Here is a 15,785-nt window from a genome sequence, read left to right as displayed (position 1 = left end):
CCAATTATTTCCACCGGTTGTCTATTCCATTTGCACAACAGCATGTGAAATTAATTGTCAATCAGTGTTGCTTCCTAAGTGGACAGTTTGATTTCACAGAAGTTTGATTTACTTGGAGTTATATTGTATTGCAAGTGTTCCCTTTATTTTTTTTTGAGCAGTGTGTATATATATATATATATATATATATATATATATACACATATAAATAAACAAAGCTTCTATGGCTTTCTGCAGGATATTGTGTTATAATTTAAAGCATTTTCATCACCAAAAGTTAGTTTGATAAAGAAACGTGAGTAGAAAAAAAGGTCAAAAAGACAGATTTTTGTTCTGTCAGCATTGTTATATGGCAGCAGCTAAGATGTGATCTATCAAGAAAAAGCTCCCTAATATTTATTAAACAGAAGCTTCCTAAAATGTATTGTTTTGTATCCATCAGAAGTTTTTCAACTAACAAAAACAACCAGGTTTACCAACTACCCCAGACATTAACTGAAAACTTAAATAAGGCAAGTAAACCTTCTGAAACATTATTGGGAAAAAACATTACTCACTCTTTCATTTATGTATGTCAGTATTTGGTATTTTATTTACGTCAGTATTTCATTGCCTATCCCTTAATTTGACAACTTGAAGTCTTTTAGTCATGGAGTGTTGAAGCTTGCACAACTGACATTTTGTAACAAAGAGGGGTTTGGATTCAGATGATATTTGAAAATATAACTCCATATTCCAGTTTTCTAAAGCTATGCCTTATAGAACGTTGATGAAATGAAGTGTGTCAGATGGCTTTCCAGCTGCAGCGTTGGAGAATTCTGGTTTAAACATGTGCATTTGGATTAGCATCCCATTTATTTTGAAGCAACAAGGGGAGTTAGTTCAAAGTTCTCCAGTTTGCCATTGTGCAGTTGGACACAAAGCATTGACTGATAAACTGTAATATAGCTGAAACTGTCAAGACTTCTTTTCAGCACTGTACGTCTTGGGTGATCTGATTACAAGTTAACAGCAATAAGTAAGAGTGCGAACAGGATCCAGGGTATCTTGGAGGGGTAGGGCCTCCCTTTGCTCTTAAAACAATTCTTTATGGCATGGATTCCACAAGATGTTGGAAATAATCCTTTGAGATTCTGGTCCAGGTCGATATTACTGCATTTTGCAATTCCTGCAGATTTTTCTGGTGCACTTTTATGCTTTGAATCTCCCGTTCTACCACACCCCAAAGGTGTTCCTTGAGGATTCAGATAAGGTGACTGGGAAAGCTGATGAACATCTAACTCATTTTCATGCTCATAAAACCAATTTGAGACAACTTTTACACTGTGACGTTGTGCATTAGCATTTTGGAAATACGCATCAGAAGTTAGCTAAATTGTGGCCATGAAGAGATGCATATGGTCATCAACAATACTTAAATAGGCTGTGGCATTCAAACAGTGACAGATTAGTTATAGCAGGCCTAAAGTGTGCTAAAAAATCATTCCCTACACCAGTACCCCACCTCCACCTGCCTGGAATGTTGACACAAGGAAGGTTGGGTTCATGGATTCATGCTGTTAGCACCAAATTCTGACCCTACCATCTGTGTGCTTCTGCAGAAATCGAGATTCATCAGGCCAGGCTTTGTTTTTCCAGTTCTCAACAATCCAGTTTTGGTGAGCCTGTGTCCACTGCATCCTCAGCCTTCTGTTCTTGGCTGACAGAAGTAGAACCCAATGTGGTCTTCCCATTGACCCCAAGGTTTGCCATGTTGTGCATTCTGAGATGCTCTACTGCTCATCACAGCTGGACAGAGCGGTTATTTGAGTTACCACAGCCTTTGTGTCAGACTCAGAATGGCTATTTGCTGTTCATATCTTTCATCAACAAGGTGTTCCATCCACAGAACTACCACTGACTCAATGTTTTTCTTTACTGCACCATTCTGAATAACTCTGGAGACAGTTGTGTACAAAAATCCCAGCAGATCAGCATTTAAAGAAATACTCAAACAAGCCCGTCTGGCACAAACAATAACGGCAAGGTCTAAATCACTGATAAAGTGTTGTGAGTGTAGATTATCTGTATAAAAGTACAGACAGACATCGCTGCTTTTTTTAAGTTCAGCTCCCAATATGAGTTTAATTCAATGGCATTCAGTGGCCTGCTTTTACAAGAAAGGGGCAGTTTGGTTAAATCTTTACTTCACCTCATCATTACATATTGCAACGAGTCTATGAATAAAGTTTTAGCGGCTTTACCTTACTTCAAAACTGCTAATTTTGCCAGAATATGGGCCATTTAAAAATAAGGCTGATTTGAAACAAATTAAATCATGATCAAATCTGAGATTTCACAATGTACTGAGACATATTCAAAAATCGTAATCAACAGAATTGAGGACAAGGGTTTACACCAATAATCTGTAAATGTATGTGTGCTGTATACCTGGTGATACTTTTTAAGGATGTTGTGCATTTCGGCCACGTCCTCGCTGCTGATGGTCTTGATGACGTACCTCTTGTCGTAGGAGGTGTGGAAGCGAGCGCCACTGCGGCCTTGAGCCTCGCTGACCAGGGGCGCGCTGCGTGTCAGAGAGTTCTACATGCAGACAAATAGAAACAAAGAAGAAAAGTATACTTTATGAGATGACTGATCACCTGTATGCTGCATTTCTTTAGATTTACATTTATGGCATTTTGCTGACACTCTTATCCAGAGCGACTTACAATTTGATCATTTTACACAGGTAGGCCAAGGGGGTGTTCGGAGTCTTGCCCAAGGACTCTTATTGGTATAGTGTAGGGTGTTTGCCCAGGTGGGGATTGAACCCCAGTCTACAGTGTAGAAGGCAAAGGTGTTAACCACTACACAATCCCAACCACCACTAGCTTTTATTTTTTTTAGACAAACCATTTGTGTGCTCTGCATTAAAAAAAAAAAGTCCATAATTAATTTTTATAAAGCCATTTTTCACTTTCTCCATTCTTCCGTTTATCTTTTAGAATTAAACAGACCATTTTCGTTACTGTGCTTTTAAATCTGATATGTAAATAAGCTCTGTTCTGACTGGCTGCCCTGTATTGTGTCTCAATCAAAAAAAAAACAAAAAAAAAAACAGTCCAGGCTAAAATACTCCAACAGATTCTCTGAATTAAAAGACCGTAAAAGAGTAAATAAAGAAATATGAATAATGCTACACCAGTGACAATAGCAAGCTACAACTCTTGTGCACTGAAATGAGTAAGTCTATTAAACTTCAGCACTTTTATATAACACCACCAGATATTCCTAAAGTACTAAATGACTGCCAAAGCAGCTCAGCTATCACACTGGATAACACCTGCTGTTTGGTTGGGATATTTGTGGTGAGGTTGCCTGTCTTATGACGTTAAAATCTGCATGCATCATATGTAGCAAAATTCACAGTAACAACTTCCAAATACACTAACAACTTCCAAATTCAGAGGAAAAATATATGTAAGATAAAACATCTGGTTTGGAACTTTCATTGTTTATTTCATCCTATTTATCTCATTCATTTTTGTCACTGAGAAAGCATGTTTAGACCTGGAGTTCGGAATATGGGCATGATACCCACTACGGAACGATGGCATTCCTTCACTGACCTATACATTTAGTGTGAACTGGTGGGGCTAAAAACAATCAGATGATGTTTGATGTTATAAAAACAATGAATTTAAAACATGCTTAATTTCCATGTATGGACAGTATATATTAAGTGAACAGGAAGATCTGAAGCAAAAATATATCAAACTCTCTGAAAATCTGTTTTTCTATAATATAGACCCTTTAAGAAGTTTACAAACTGTAAAATTAGGCAAGGCATGGGTTCCTGAGGACAAACTTGGACATGTCCAGTGTAAGCTGGTAAACAGTGCAAAATAGAAAATAAAAGCAGCAGCAACAGTGCTTATTAAGGGTAAAATATAACTGGTGACAGCTACGAACTGGTCTAACCATTTGAAAGCAGTCCAAAGGATTGGTGCCAATGTAAAACTAAACTGACCAATGATGCTTAAGTTCGGCACTGAACACAGTGGAACTGAGGGCTTAAGAAATGAGGATATATATGAGTATGAATCACAAATTACTTTTGTAATAAAAAAAAAAAACAACATACATAGAATTAAATAAATGTAAAAAAAAAGCTGTATTAACTTAGGGTATATATAAATGTTCAATGAACTGCCATTCATTTTACTTTTAATCAGTACTCATTGCTTATTTTAAAACAATTTCAATGGGACAGACTATTAAACCATGTCACCACCAGGGGCTGAACAGGGGTCCAATTTCATCTCCTCCACAGCTGGTGTTCAAGTGCATATATTTTGAGTTCTGCTTTGTCTCTCACAACTCTCAATGCTGTAACTACATCAGGGCAGGAATGGGTAAATGTTTAAATGTAAACATGGAATATTAGTTCATTTATAATATTGTTATTATTTTCATATCTTAAGTATAGTGTTATTACTTGTGCCTTTTGCCCCTGGATATATAAAATAACCAACAGTAAAAGCATCTTGGATTCCACCAACATTTAGGGATTTTCTGTATGCAAATGAACTTGTCTCTTACACATTCTCATGAGAGCCATGAGACGTCTGAGATGCACAAGTCTGTGTTTAAAGAAAAAACATAGAAAGATGGCTGCACCTGGCTAAAATAAACCTGAATAACAAAGTGATGCAGGAAAACTCATTTTACAATACATGTAACTATTTGATGTAATAAAACTTTCTGCATTATTTAATTATTTTTGTGCCTTAAAATTCAAATTTGACAAACATGCAGAAATTTTATGCATATTTTGGCATACTAGATAATAAAAGCTTTGATGAACATGGCAAATATCAATTCAAGTTGCCAGACTTGACATTTAAGTGCTCTCACTTCAGGTGGATACATTCTTTTATGCAATTATGATTGAAACGAGTTTGCTGAATAAATACTGTAAACCTGAATTGGTCACATAATTTACCAGGTGTTCAGTTTTTGCCAAGCAACAGGAATAAAACATGAAAGAAGGCTGATACCAACATTGACTGATGAATAAATCAAAACAAAAGTTTATCTTAACAACAACAAAAAAACCCAATGCAGATCACAGTAAGTAAATGAACATAAAAGTGTGTGCCAGCAAAATTTCCTAAGATGTGATGTTAGTTTTGTGATAATACATGGTAAATACAAGGTAAATTACTGCTCAACATTAAACATTTCTCTGTAAACTCACACCACGTTCATCAGAAGTGCTTTTACAAACACAACAAGAGTTTAACACTTGTATACTTGTATAGATCTGATGAAAAGTCTTATTTACATGATGTTTCAGTTATTTACTTCTAAATACTAAAAGGTTAGATGAAAACCTACAACTTAACAATTATACAGGTTTAATGAAAAGCTGTTTCTGGCTAAAAGTAGAAATATTTAATAGTTTAGACATTTCACCCCAGAATGGGACATTTTAAGTTCTTGACACAAAATTATGATGGAAACCCAAAGTCACAGCTACTACACAGAAAGGCCATCTGACCACTTACACGCACACAGGCATCTCTGAGAGTTTTGTGCTGATGCTAGAACGGTCTGCCCTTCTGACAGCCTCTATGCCCCAGTTTTAAGGAAAAAAACTCTGCTGTGGAGACGTGACGTATTTGAGAGAACCACAGCGCTGGAGGCTCGTTTCAGAGAGAGCGTGTGAGTGACAGACACAGCTGCAGAAGGCCAGCAAGCTCAGACGACTGGTATTCTGTCCCACTGGCTGCCTAGCCTTAAATACTTGCAAGCATTCTGACCTTACAGCAATTTGATCGTGATTCTTTAGGAAACGTTTCAGTTCAAACCTGTTCCCAGTGAATTACCACAATTACTACAACAGTCTCCAGTGAAGGCAAAAACATGCCACTTTAAAAATCTATTGATTTCTTTCATGTAAACCACAGCATTCATACAAGACACCAGTATTCCCACATTTGAACATAACTGAACCTTTAATCATACTGGATGTAATATTCCACATTAATACCACGTTCATGGTAACTAATGTCAATGAAGATTTTTCTGTATTCTGGTTAAATGCACTCAGTGCTGCAGGCAGATACCATGTCTTAAAAAAAGCCTTTTTTTACAACAAACTTTTAAAATCTTCAGACCACAGCATCAGGTTTCAGACATCAGACAAAAAAGCAGCTACAGAGACAACGGCATCAGAAGGTAAAGGTTTATGGACAAATGTAGAATGGCAATACTTTATAACCACAACTTTTACTGGACTATTACATTCTTTCATACAGGCAACACTTTTTTTCTCTAGCAGTTTTGTGATGGCCCCTAACTGAAACAAAAGCAGAGAGTTGAGAGATAACATTTAAAGGAAAGTAAAAGAGAACTGCACAGATTGAAAAAAAAAAACTGCTTTATTAAAAAATAAAAATGTAAACTCAGAGTAATTCAGAGTGGTTTGATGTGAAATGCTAAGCTCCAGAGAGACTTACCATGTCAAATTATTCACAGTGATGGAAACCAGACATCTGAAGAGTTTAATATTACAGTTTTAGAAAAGTTTGTGAGTCCAAAATGTTTTTAAAATCTAATAATAGTGGAGAGACACTTGCAGGGTGTTGTGAGGCAAAATATCCCTGAAAAACTTTATTTTTTCAGATTTAATCACTATATTTACCAATAACAACTTTATATTTAAAAATAAATAAGCATAGGTTAAGTTAAGGTTAGTTTTAGGTTTTGAACAGTAAATAAAATGACTAGATGTGTACTTGTAGACATTGTGACACCTTGTTCCAAACACCACCACTGTAAAGTCTGTCAAATAAAAGAGAGCAAAATTCCAAAATGCAAGGGTAAGAGGTGATATTATTTCAAACATTTCTTGTAAGTTTGAAATTTTTGCTTATACTGTGAAAATGTGATGTATTACTAGTATTAGCATGACAGCATTGCTTAAATAACTGCATCAGTTCAATCATTCTTCTGCTTTTTGCCAATGAATGCAATAATAATTAGGGTTATTTCCTCATATGTGCTCACTAGCAATACAGCTACAACCTTTTACTGGACCAGAAAAAAAAAACAAAAAGCACCAGGAAAAATTCAAATTATATAGGTATATATACATTATATAGGTTTCATAACTGATATTACAAGCAATGCCCTCAACCTTTGAAGAAAAACAATGCATCTTTGGAGTTGGAGTTTTGGTGAGTTTTGTAACGATATGTACACAAAGCTTAAAAGCTTACATAAGACTTGTTTTCCTAAACGAAGCTGTGGGTTTAGGCATATCTGTACAGCATGTGATCATTTGGGGAAGTGAGTACAAAAGAGTCTGAGCTGGTCAGATGTGACCGTGTAGCAGTTTACCCTAAAGACTGACCAACATGAACATTTTTGGATAAATATTTAAATCAATGTTAAGTTAGCAAAATATTCTGGTACTCAATTGCATCAGCTGACACAAATGATGCTGAAAAACTACATAGACTTTAGTAGATTTAGTAGTTTTACTTAAACAGTGCTTTACTCACTGATATTATGGACAGTTTTCAACTGTAAATGGTCAATTATAGCAGTTCAAACTGGATTGTGTAAGTGGTGTCTGCCAGCTTAGCAGTCTGACATACAGAACACTGTTTTAACACTGGCATACAGAATTAAGACAATAAACATTTTTCCCCTCATATTGTGTCTGGTGCAACATTAAACAAGCCACTAAATAAAAGTACTTTATCACAATCCAATGAACCTGTGGGACCTTATCAGTAGCCTACCAAGCTCAACAGCATATTTTGAGGCCTTTACACCCAGAGCATGATTTCTTTGTGTGACCTATTCAGATGTCAGTAAATAACTTTAAACAAGTATAACTGTGGCATTGCAATTTTTGTGTTTTTATGCTGTGAAAATAAAATATTTTTATTCGTCTGCTGACATGAACTAACTCAAATCTATTGCTGCAAATCTATTGTCTCTAGAGATGAAAAATGATAAGTTTGTCCTTTGATGCATCACATGTAGTGCTGCATCTCCAAAAATGGCTTAAACTGAGACACAGAGATCAGAGTTGCATGAAAGAGCTACTAAAGTTTCAGCTTCTGAATGAAGCGGAGAAGCTCTCTGTTCTCCTTTCGTTTTTCCATGAGGCAAAGAAGCCCACTCAGTCTCAAAGTTTGCCCATTTTGTAAGGAACAAAGGTCATATTATTGTTACTTGAATAATTTTGCATGTTTGTTATTGTTCACTGTTCTGCAAAAAAAAATGGTCTAGTTTTGATAAAATCACATCTAAATATTTATCATTTTTGTTTTGTTTATTGATTTCGTTCTTTGTATAATAGTCATAACATTTTCTCATTAGATGAGCGTTCATTGTTGAATTGAAATAATCCAATAGTCCAGTATATCAAATTAGCATATCACAAACAGACAACCAATATATTGGTAGGGCTTTTGTTTAGACTCTAATATAAAAAATTAAAAAGTCAGGTGCATCTTGCACATGACAGAAAAGAGAACTTGTGATAGCCAGTCAGTCAAAGACAAAGTGGGGTTTCCCACCTACACTGTCCTATATTCCTGCTTAGTGGAACACCCTGAGCTGTGATTTTTCCTCATTAAGTTAAAGATGGATAGTAAAAAAAATCCCACCTAAAGCATAATGATTACCATAATTCTCCACCAAGAAGAGTGTTTTCTTTCATGTGGGAGTAAAAGACGCTGGAGGGATGCAGTGGAAACGATATGAGAACAATTTAAGAGGCCTATTTGTATGTGGGTGGCTGAGGCAGCAAAGGATTGCCCTGAAATTATGCCGTCATTAGATGGAATAATGGTCTGCATTAGGACAGTGGATTGAGGGGTTAATGACTAAATTACATCTCATTAATCGTGGGCTTTTCTCATGGAGGACTGAATCTACTTTATATAGTTCAGTAGCTTCAGTAAGATCCACCAGTGCACTGTAATGAAAGTCTGTGCGCTCTTGTGCTGTTAAAATCATGCTACAGTTCGGTCAAATTGAATGTCATATCAAGTACTAACAAGACGTCAGTCATTCGGACTCATGAAGGGGAATTCTAGCAATTTCACGAAATGTCTGCATAACTAAATGAATAAGATGCAAACAGTCATTCAGAGGGATTTGGTGTGAAATGAATTTTCAAGAATGAATTTTCAAGAAACTTACCAAGGCAGAATTGTTCATAGTGGTACTGATTGGAACCAGATTTCTAAAGAGTCTCTAGGCCTCTAAAAGCTCCCTCACAAAAGGTTATTAGTTCATAAGTGTCTCTACAATTAACCATGTTATATAAAAAAATCTGAATGATCTTTTTGTGTTTATGATTAAATTATGCTATGAAATTCCTCTTTGAAAAATAAATTAACTCTGCATGGTCAAAAATCAAATAAATTGATCAACCATACATGCTACACATTATGAATTTCTTTCTTTAGTTTTGCACTGGAGCATTGAAGCTAATGTAGCCAACAATTTTTTTTTCTTTTTTCTCTTTTTTGGGACATACCTGAAAGTCCTGGTCATCGATGCTGAACCTTTCTCTCAAATTCCGAAAAACCAGAGGGCAATACTCTTTAAATTTAAAATGGCTTGGCATATTCTCCCTGCAAGACAAAAAACAAGGCAACATTCAAACCAAAAGTAATTCATGTCATTAATTCATGGCACAATGTATTTTTATCATTTATCATTATAATACAGATCTCACAGAAGGCTGTAGTTTTCACTATGGGCCTTGAGCATCTTGACCTGAACATGTCAGATGTTCTGTGGGTGTTTAGTCTTGGTCAAAGCAATGCCGGCCACGTGTTAACCATGTCATATCAAATGGCCACCAGTGTGTTTTTATTTTATGCATGGCATAATCACAATTTCAATCTGTCGTTATATGCACAATATAAAGTGTAATACAAAATGAAAATATATTCAGTCCTGGATGAGAAAAGCCCATGATTAATACATGATACAAGGGACAAATATGTCCTCTTCATAATGTCTGATGATGATAATGTTTTATGCATGTAGATACGTGAAGATGCATACAACCAAACACTTACTTGTTAAATAGATGGTTGTCCACCTTGATCTTAGAATATGCCTTGAAGTCATCAGGCATCAGCATGATAGGGATTTGAACATGGCTCAGCTCATTTATCTGTGAAGACAAAAAAAACAACAGAAAGTTAGGTACCTGCGGAAATGGTCAAATAAAACGACCCAACAGGCTTAATCCCTCATTTAGTACAAAAAATAATCCAGCATTTTCTGCAAGTTCTCCTTGTGTTTGTATTCATGTCAATTCAACAGGGTACCAGAGTTCCTCAACACATAAATAAGCTGACTGGCTACACCGTATTTTGTCTTGTTCAAAAACAGTCTGTACTGAAACAGTGAATACCTACTGAACAGGTAGATCTGAATGAACACTTTGTTTTTGTGACCTCAAAAAAAATACTCAACAAGGGCTGTTTTTATAGCTTAGCTCCAATAAACACACTGTATTGACTGAATGGTTCATAAAATGAGCAATGTTTACATTCATTAAAAAAAAAATAAGAAAATGGACATTTTCTAAGCTATGGGCTCTTTAAAACATACTAAAAGCAGAGAATCTCATCACAAATACATATGTGATCCTAAATAGCTGGAGCATTGTTAATGCACATACAGCTGACTTGTGGTTATCATAGCCACATTTCCACTATCTCTCTACTCAGCCTTTGCCACAGCGTAATTTGCAAATCAAAGCCCGAAATCTTATTCCCTCCATTTTCTCTCTCTCTCTCTCTCTCTCTCTCTCTCTCTCCCTCTCTGCCCTGGAGGGACAGGCACAATGATACAGCGTGAGTGATGAGTCCTGGCTGTCAGAGGGCGATGTCTCTGATAAAACAATGAACCGCTTTAAGACAAGAATCGAAACAATAACTGCGATAGTGACATGCTCAAAAATCACCCACTCTCATTTAGCACCATAGTGCTCCAATGGAATCATTACCAAGGCACTGAGCAATAAAATCTTAATGAAGGAGATTATTACACAACTGTAGTAATAACATTTTTGCATGCAAAACTGCGATCAAGACAATCACTTTCATTGCATTGGTCAAGGGATTCAGTGACTCACTCACAGGCTCTTAAAAAACAATAATAAGAAGCTCCACTTGGCTTCACTGAGCTCCAGTTAGGCTAAAACTCAGGGCACAACATTAATGGTTGCCCAGTTGCCTTGGCAACCAGTTTTAAGCAATCTGCAACCTTTTCGTACCTTCTGGTCATCCCTGTGGCAACCACTTTTTTGGCTGCTGTTGTTTGCAACAATAATTAAAAAAACAAAATGTGATTCTACTTCAATTTAACCTTTTAAGATTAATGAAAAACAATTGTTGCTTAATCCAACCTTCTCCATTAATAATGTAGTGTCTCACTGCTGTTCTGATACGTAAAGAATGCGATCTAACTGAAAAAGAACACTGCATTGCTTAAAACAGTAGGAGCAGCCACCCTAGAGCCAAGTTCTACTAGTACATTTTATAACTGTTTGTTTCTTTCCTTGTTTGAAGCCAACAGTCCACTTGCAAATTGATGATTGACAAACCTCTGTCATTCATATCTGCCTCCACACCCACTAAGTAAAAGAAAAACCTCACACACAGCAAACTGCTCAGTACAAAGCTACAGTGAGAACAGTGGTGGTAGAAAATTAGTCAGAATTATTATCATAAGAAATAGTGGATAATTATACCATTTTTTCAAAATTTCTGTGTAATTCTGTGCTTCAGGTAACCACAAAGTCATTCAGATTAATTTGATGTGAAATAGTTCACTTGCAGAGAAACTCAGACATCATGCAGTTTCTTCATAACCTTCTCATATAACCACTTTCTGTGAGCAAGCTTTTAAGAGTTAGACTCCTCAGAGATTTGGTGTCTGTCACCACCACTGTGAACAATTCTGACTCAAGCAAAGCATTTCAGGCCAAATCAGCCTGAATTATTTAGTTTTCTTAATCCTTTAGTTAATGTAGAACTTTAGTGTAGTAAAATTGGTGTAGTTTCCTTCTACAAAACGTATACTGCTTGATCATTTGAAGGATCGAGCTGTTTTTATTTTACTCCTGAAGTTCTGGATTAAACTATGCAAAAGGACAAACTTAATGTCTAAACTATTACAAGAATGTTAATGGATAGATTTATACTGGCTGTCAGGTAAGCAAAAGGTTATCTGTTCTACTGTATTTGCTATAAATCAATGTAAAGGGCTCATATCCTACATCTTTGCATGTTAGTTTTTTCAATGAGGTACTCTTATGACACCTGCATGGATTTACATTACAAAAACCATAATTCATTTTGTACATGACCATTGTCCAACTTTTCTTTATATGTTAGAATTTAAAAAGCCTTGAAAACTATGCCTTTAGCACTGTGTTATGAAATTACACACACACACACACACACACACACACACACACACACACACACACACACACACACACACACACAGTATACGAGAGAGAGAGCGAGAGAGGGAGAGGGAGGGGGAGAGGGAGAGATGGACAGATATGTGTGTGTTTTCATGACATCGCAAACACAATTCATTCAAAATGTTACAGAAAGAGAACAATTTCCATTATATATAGTTAATGCCATGTTTTCCTTAATTGTACAGAACAATGTTAAGATAGTTTGGCTTTCTTAGCTTCAGTGTTAGTTTTAGCATTAGCTCATCTGAAGGGGCAGCTTCTGATGTTAAAATCTCCTCATTAGACACGTGAACATGCCACTTTAACATCAAGTGACTATGCATTTCCCTGGTTTAATTATTGCAACATGATTTCCAGACTCAGTTTCTGTTAACTTTAAATTGGCCTAGATATAGTTCCCAAACAAGTTTGTCTGCACTGAACACACTGCAGTCACTTTATTTTTAAATAAAAAAAACTTTTAAAACTGTTCTCAGTGTGCTTTGAAATCTTCCTTTGCTCCACTGACACTAAGGTGTTGTTAGCCAGTATGTGTATGAGTCTGTATATAACGCCTATGAGGGTCAGGGTGTGAGGTGTTTTTAAATCTGGATTTTCATACTACAACATTCATTTTCTAAAAAAATATGCTAGCCTGAATAGAAATTTTAATAGGGATTAAATCTGCATGCCTTATATTCTCTCACTCATTATTCCAGTGTATAAAGTTCAATTAGCCGATGATGAATTAGGTGTGTTAAAGTAGGGAAACCATTAGTGTACAATGTACTGGTTGGGCAGCACCGGATTTATTTTTGCCAGTCATAAAACAGGCTAGATTTTTATTTATTTTTTTTTAAACGAAAGGTCAATTTGTCTTTTATGGTTTGTAATGACCCACCACTGCAGGATGTCTTATAAGCACTGTGGATTCTCTTGAGGCTTTGGTACTGCCTGGCATGATGCCAAGCAGCCACTAAGCACTTGCAGGCCGTGTGAGAGCTCAACCCATTGTGGGCCAGCAATACCACCAACATATTTCTATTTTTTGAAAATCTAATTATACCTATGTTTGTTCTTCACCGCCCCCAGCATATACCTGACACACTGAACAGCTCTTAATCACACTGTAAGATGCTGCAGCCCTATTGTTCATTCATTTGCAGCTCTTTTCTGATTATTTCTTGTTTATTCCGCAAGGTTGAGGTACTGATTAATATACAATCATTATCACAATTTTGGACCTAACAATTAAAGAGGATTTCCATCAATGTTTCAAAATATCACCATAATAAAATGGTTAAGATGTAAACAGTCATTTAGAGTGAATGCGAAACGCTCGTTCTAGAGAAACTTTAATGTCTCTAAACTATACTTCAATGCCTCTGAAGATACATCACAAAGTTATTACACTAAAATAAACATAGTACCTTATGCCTGAGACATTTTAGTTTTAGGCGCAAGTAGGCTTGCTGGTAGTTTTGGATAGTAAACAAAAAGGTTATATTTCTGAAAATTTTGAAAAATTAGATTTTTCATCGAACTACACTGCTCAAAAAAAATAAAGGGAACACTTAAAAAACACAATATAACTCCAAGTAAAACAAACTTCTGTGAAATCAAACTGTCCACTTAAGAAGCAACACTGATTGACAATTAATTTCACATGCTGTTGTGCAAATGGAATAGACAACAGGTGGAAATTATTGACAATTAGCAAGACACACTCAATAAAGGAGTGGTTCTGCAGGTGGGGACCACAGACCACTTCTCAGTACCTTTCTGCTTTCTGGCTGATGTTTTGGTCACTTTTGAATGTTGGTGGTGCTTTCACACTCATGGTAGCATGAGACGGACTCTACAACCCACACAAGTGGCTCAGGTAGTGCAGCTCATCCAGGATGGCACATCAATGCGAGCTGTGGCAAGAAGGTTTGCTGTGTCTGTCCGCGTAGTGTCCAGAGGCTGGGGGCGCTACCAGGAGACGGGCCAGTACACCAGGAGATGTGGAGGAGGCCGTAGGAGGGTAACAACCCAGCAGCAGGACCGCTACCTCCGCCTTTGTGCAAGGAGGAACAGGAGGAGCACTGCCAGAGCCCTGCAAAATGACCTCCAGCAGGCCATAAATGTGCATGTGTCTGCACAAATGGTTAGAAACTGACTCCATGAGGATGGTATGAGGGCCCGACGTCCACAGATGGGGGTTGTGCTCACAGCCCAACACCGAGCAGGACACTTGGCATTTGCCAGAGAACACCAGGATCGGCAAATTCTCCACTGGCGCCCTGTGCTCTTCACAGATGAAAGCAGGTTCACACTGAACACATGTGACAGACGTGACAGAGTCTGGAGACGCCATGGAGAGCGATCTGCTGCCTGCAACATCCTTCAGCATGACCGGTTTGGCAGTGGGTCAGTAATGGTATGGGGTGGCATTTCTTTGGAGGGCCACACAGCCCTCCATGTGCTCGCCAGAGGCCATGTGCAGACCATCCGCCACCTCATCAGGAGCAAGCCCAGGCGTTGTAGGGAGGTCATACAGGCACGTGGAGGCCACACACAATACTGAGCCTCATTTTGACTTGTTTTAAGGACATTACATCAAAGTTGGATCAGCCTGTAGTGTGTTTTTCCACTTTAATTTTGTGTGTGACTCCAAATCCAGGCCTCCATTGGTTAATAAATTTGATTTCCATTGATGATTTTTGTGGGATCTTGTTGTCAGCACATTCAACTTTATACAGAACAAAGTATTCAATGAGAATATTTCATTCATTCAGATCTAGGATGTGTTATTTCAGTGTTCCCTTTATTTTTTTGAGTAGTGTATTTCTTTATTAGCTCTATGACCCATAATGTTTCTTTGTTTTCCCCCCGTAATATCCATCATCACAATATAACAAAAACTGCTTGGAGAAGTATGATAACAGCCAAATGACAGGGGTTGATTGAACTGCATGTAGACCTATTGCAGGGGAGCCTTATCTGCTTGACTTGCTTTTGGTCAAAGAACTTCACTCAGGAAAGCTCTAGAGATGCTGTAGCTTAGTACCGCCCTCAACTCCACACCACCCCAACCCCTCAAACAGCTGTTCAAAGGTCTTACCGTGGACAAGGAAGGACAGAGAGATCAAAATATATGACAGACTCTTCAAATAGCACAGAAGCATAAATAACAATGAATGCAGACTAGTTCTGTGCACAGGTACTTGAGGATTCAGCTAACCTTTAGAGCTGCTTCCTCATTCAGGAAGAAAATATTCAAATAAACAATTCAGAA

General features: G+C 37.1%; 1 protein-coding gene across 2 annotated transcripts in view; it reads right to left on the bottom strand.

Moving 5' to 3' along the window:
* pip4k2aa (phosphatidylinositol-5-phosphate 4-kinase, type II, alpha a) overlaps window positions 1-15,785 on the bottom strand; it is a 51,397-nt gene that overhangs the window by 18,237 nt on the left and 17,375 nt on the right. For both annotated transcript variants that reach the window (XM_037533837.1, XM_017718117.2), the window contains exons 2-4: window positions 10,101-10,198; window positions 9,551-9,647; window positions 2,431-2,583 (exon numbers count right to left, since the gene is read on the bottom strand). In XM_037533837.1, the coding sequence (XP_037389734.1) occupies window positions 2,431-2,583; window positions 9,551-9,647; window positions 10,101-10,198 (348 nt within the window). The remainder of the gene's footprint in view (window positions 1-2,430; window positions 2,584-9,550; window positions 9,648-10,100; window positions 10,199-15,785) is intronic.

This window comes from Pygocentrus nattereri, chromosome 24 (assembly GCF_015220715.1).
Source record: "Pygocentrus nattereri isolate fPygNat1 chromosome 24, fPygNat1.pri, whole genome shotgun sequence".
NCBI classification, from domain to species: Eukaryota; Metazoa; Chordata; class Actinopteri; order Characiformes; family Serrasalmidae; genus Pygocentrus; species Pygocentrus nattereri.
The sequence above is the reverse complement of the archived record's forward strand: the minus strand, read 5'-3'. Positions and strand labels throughout refer to the sequence as shown.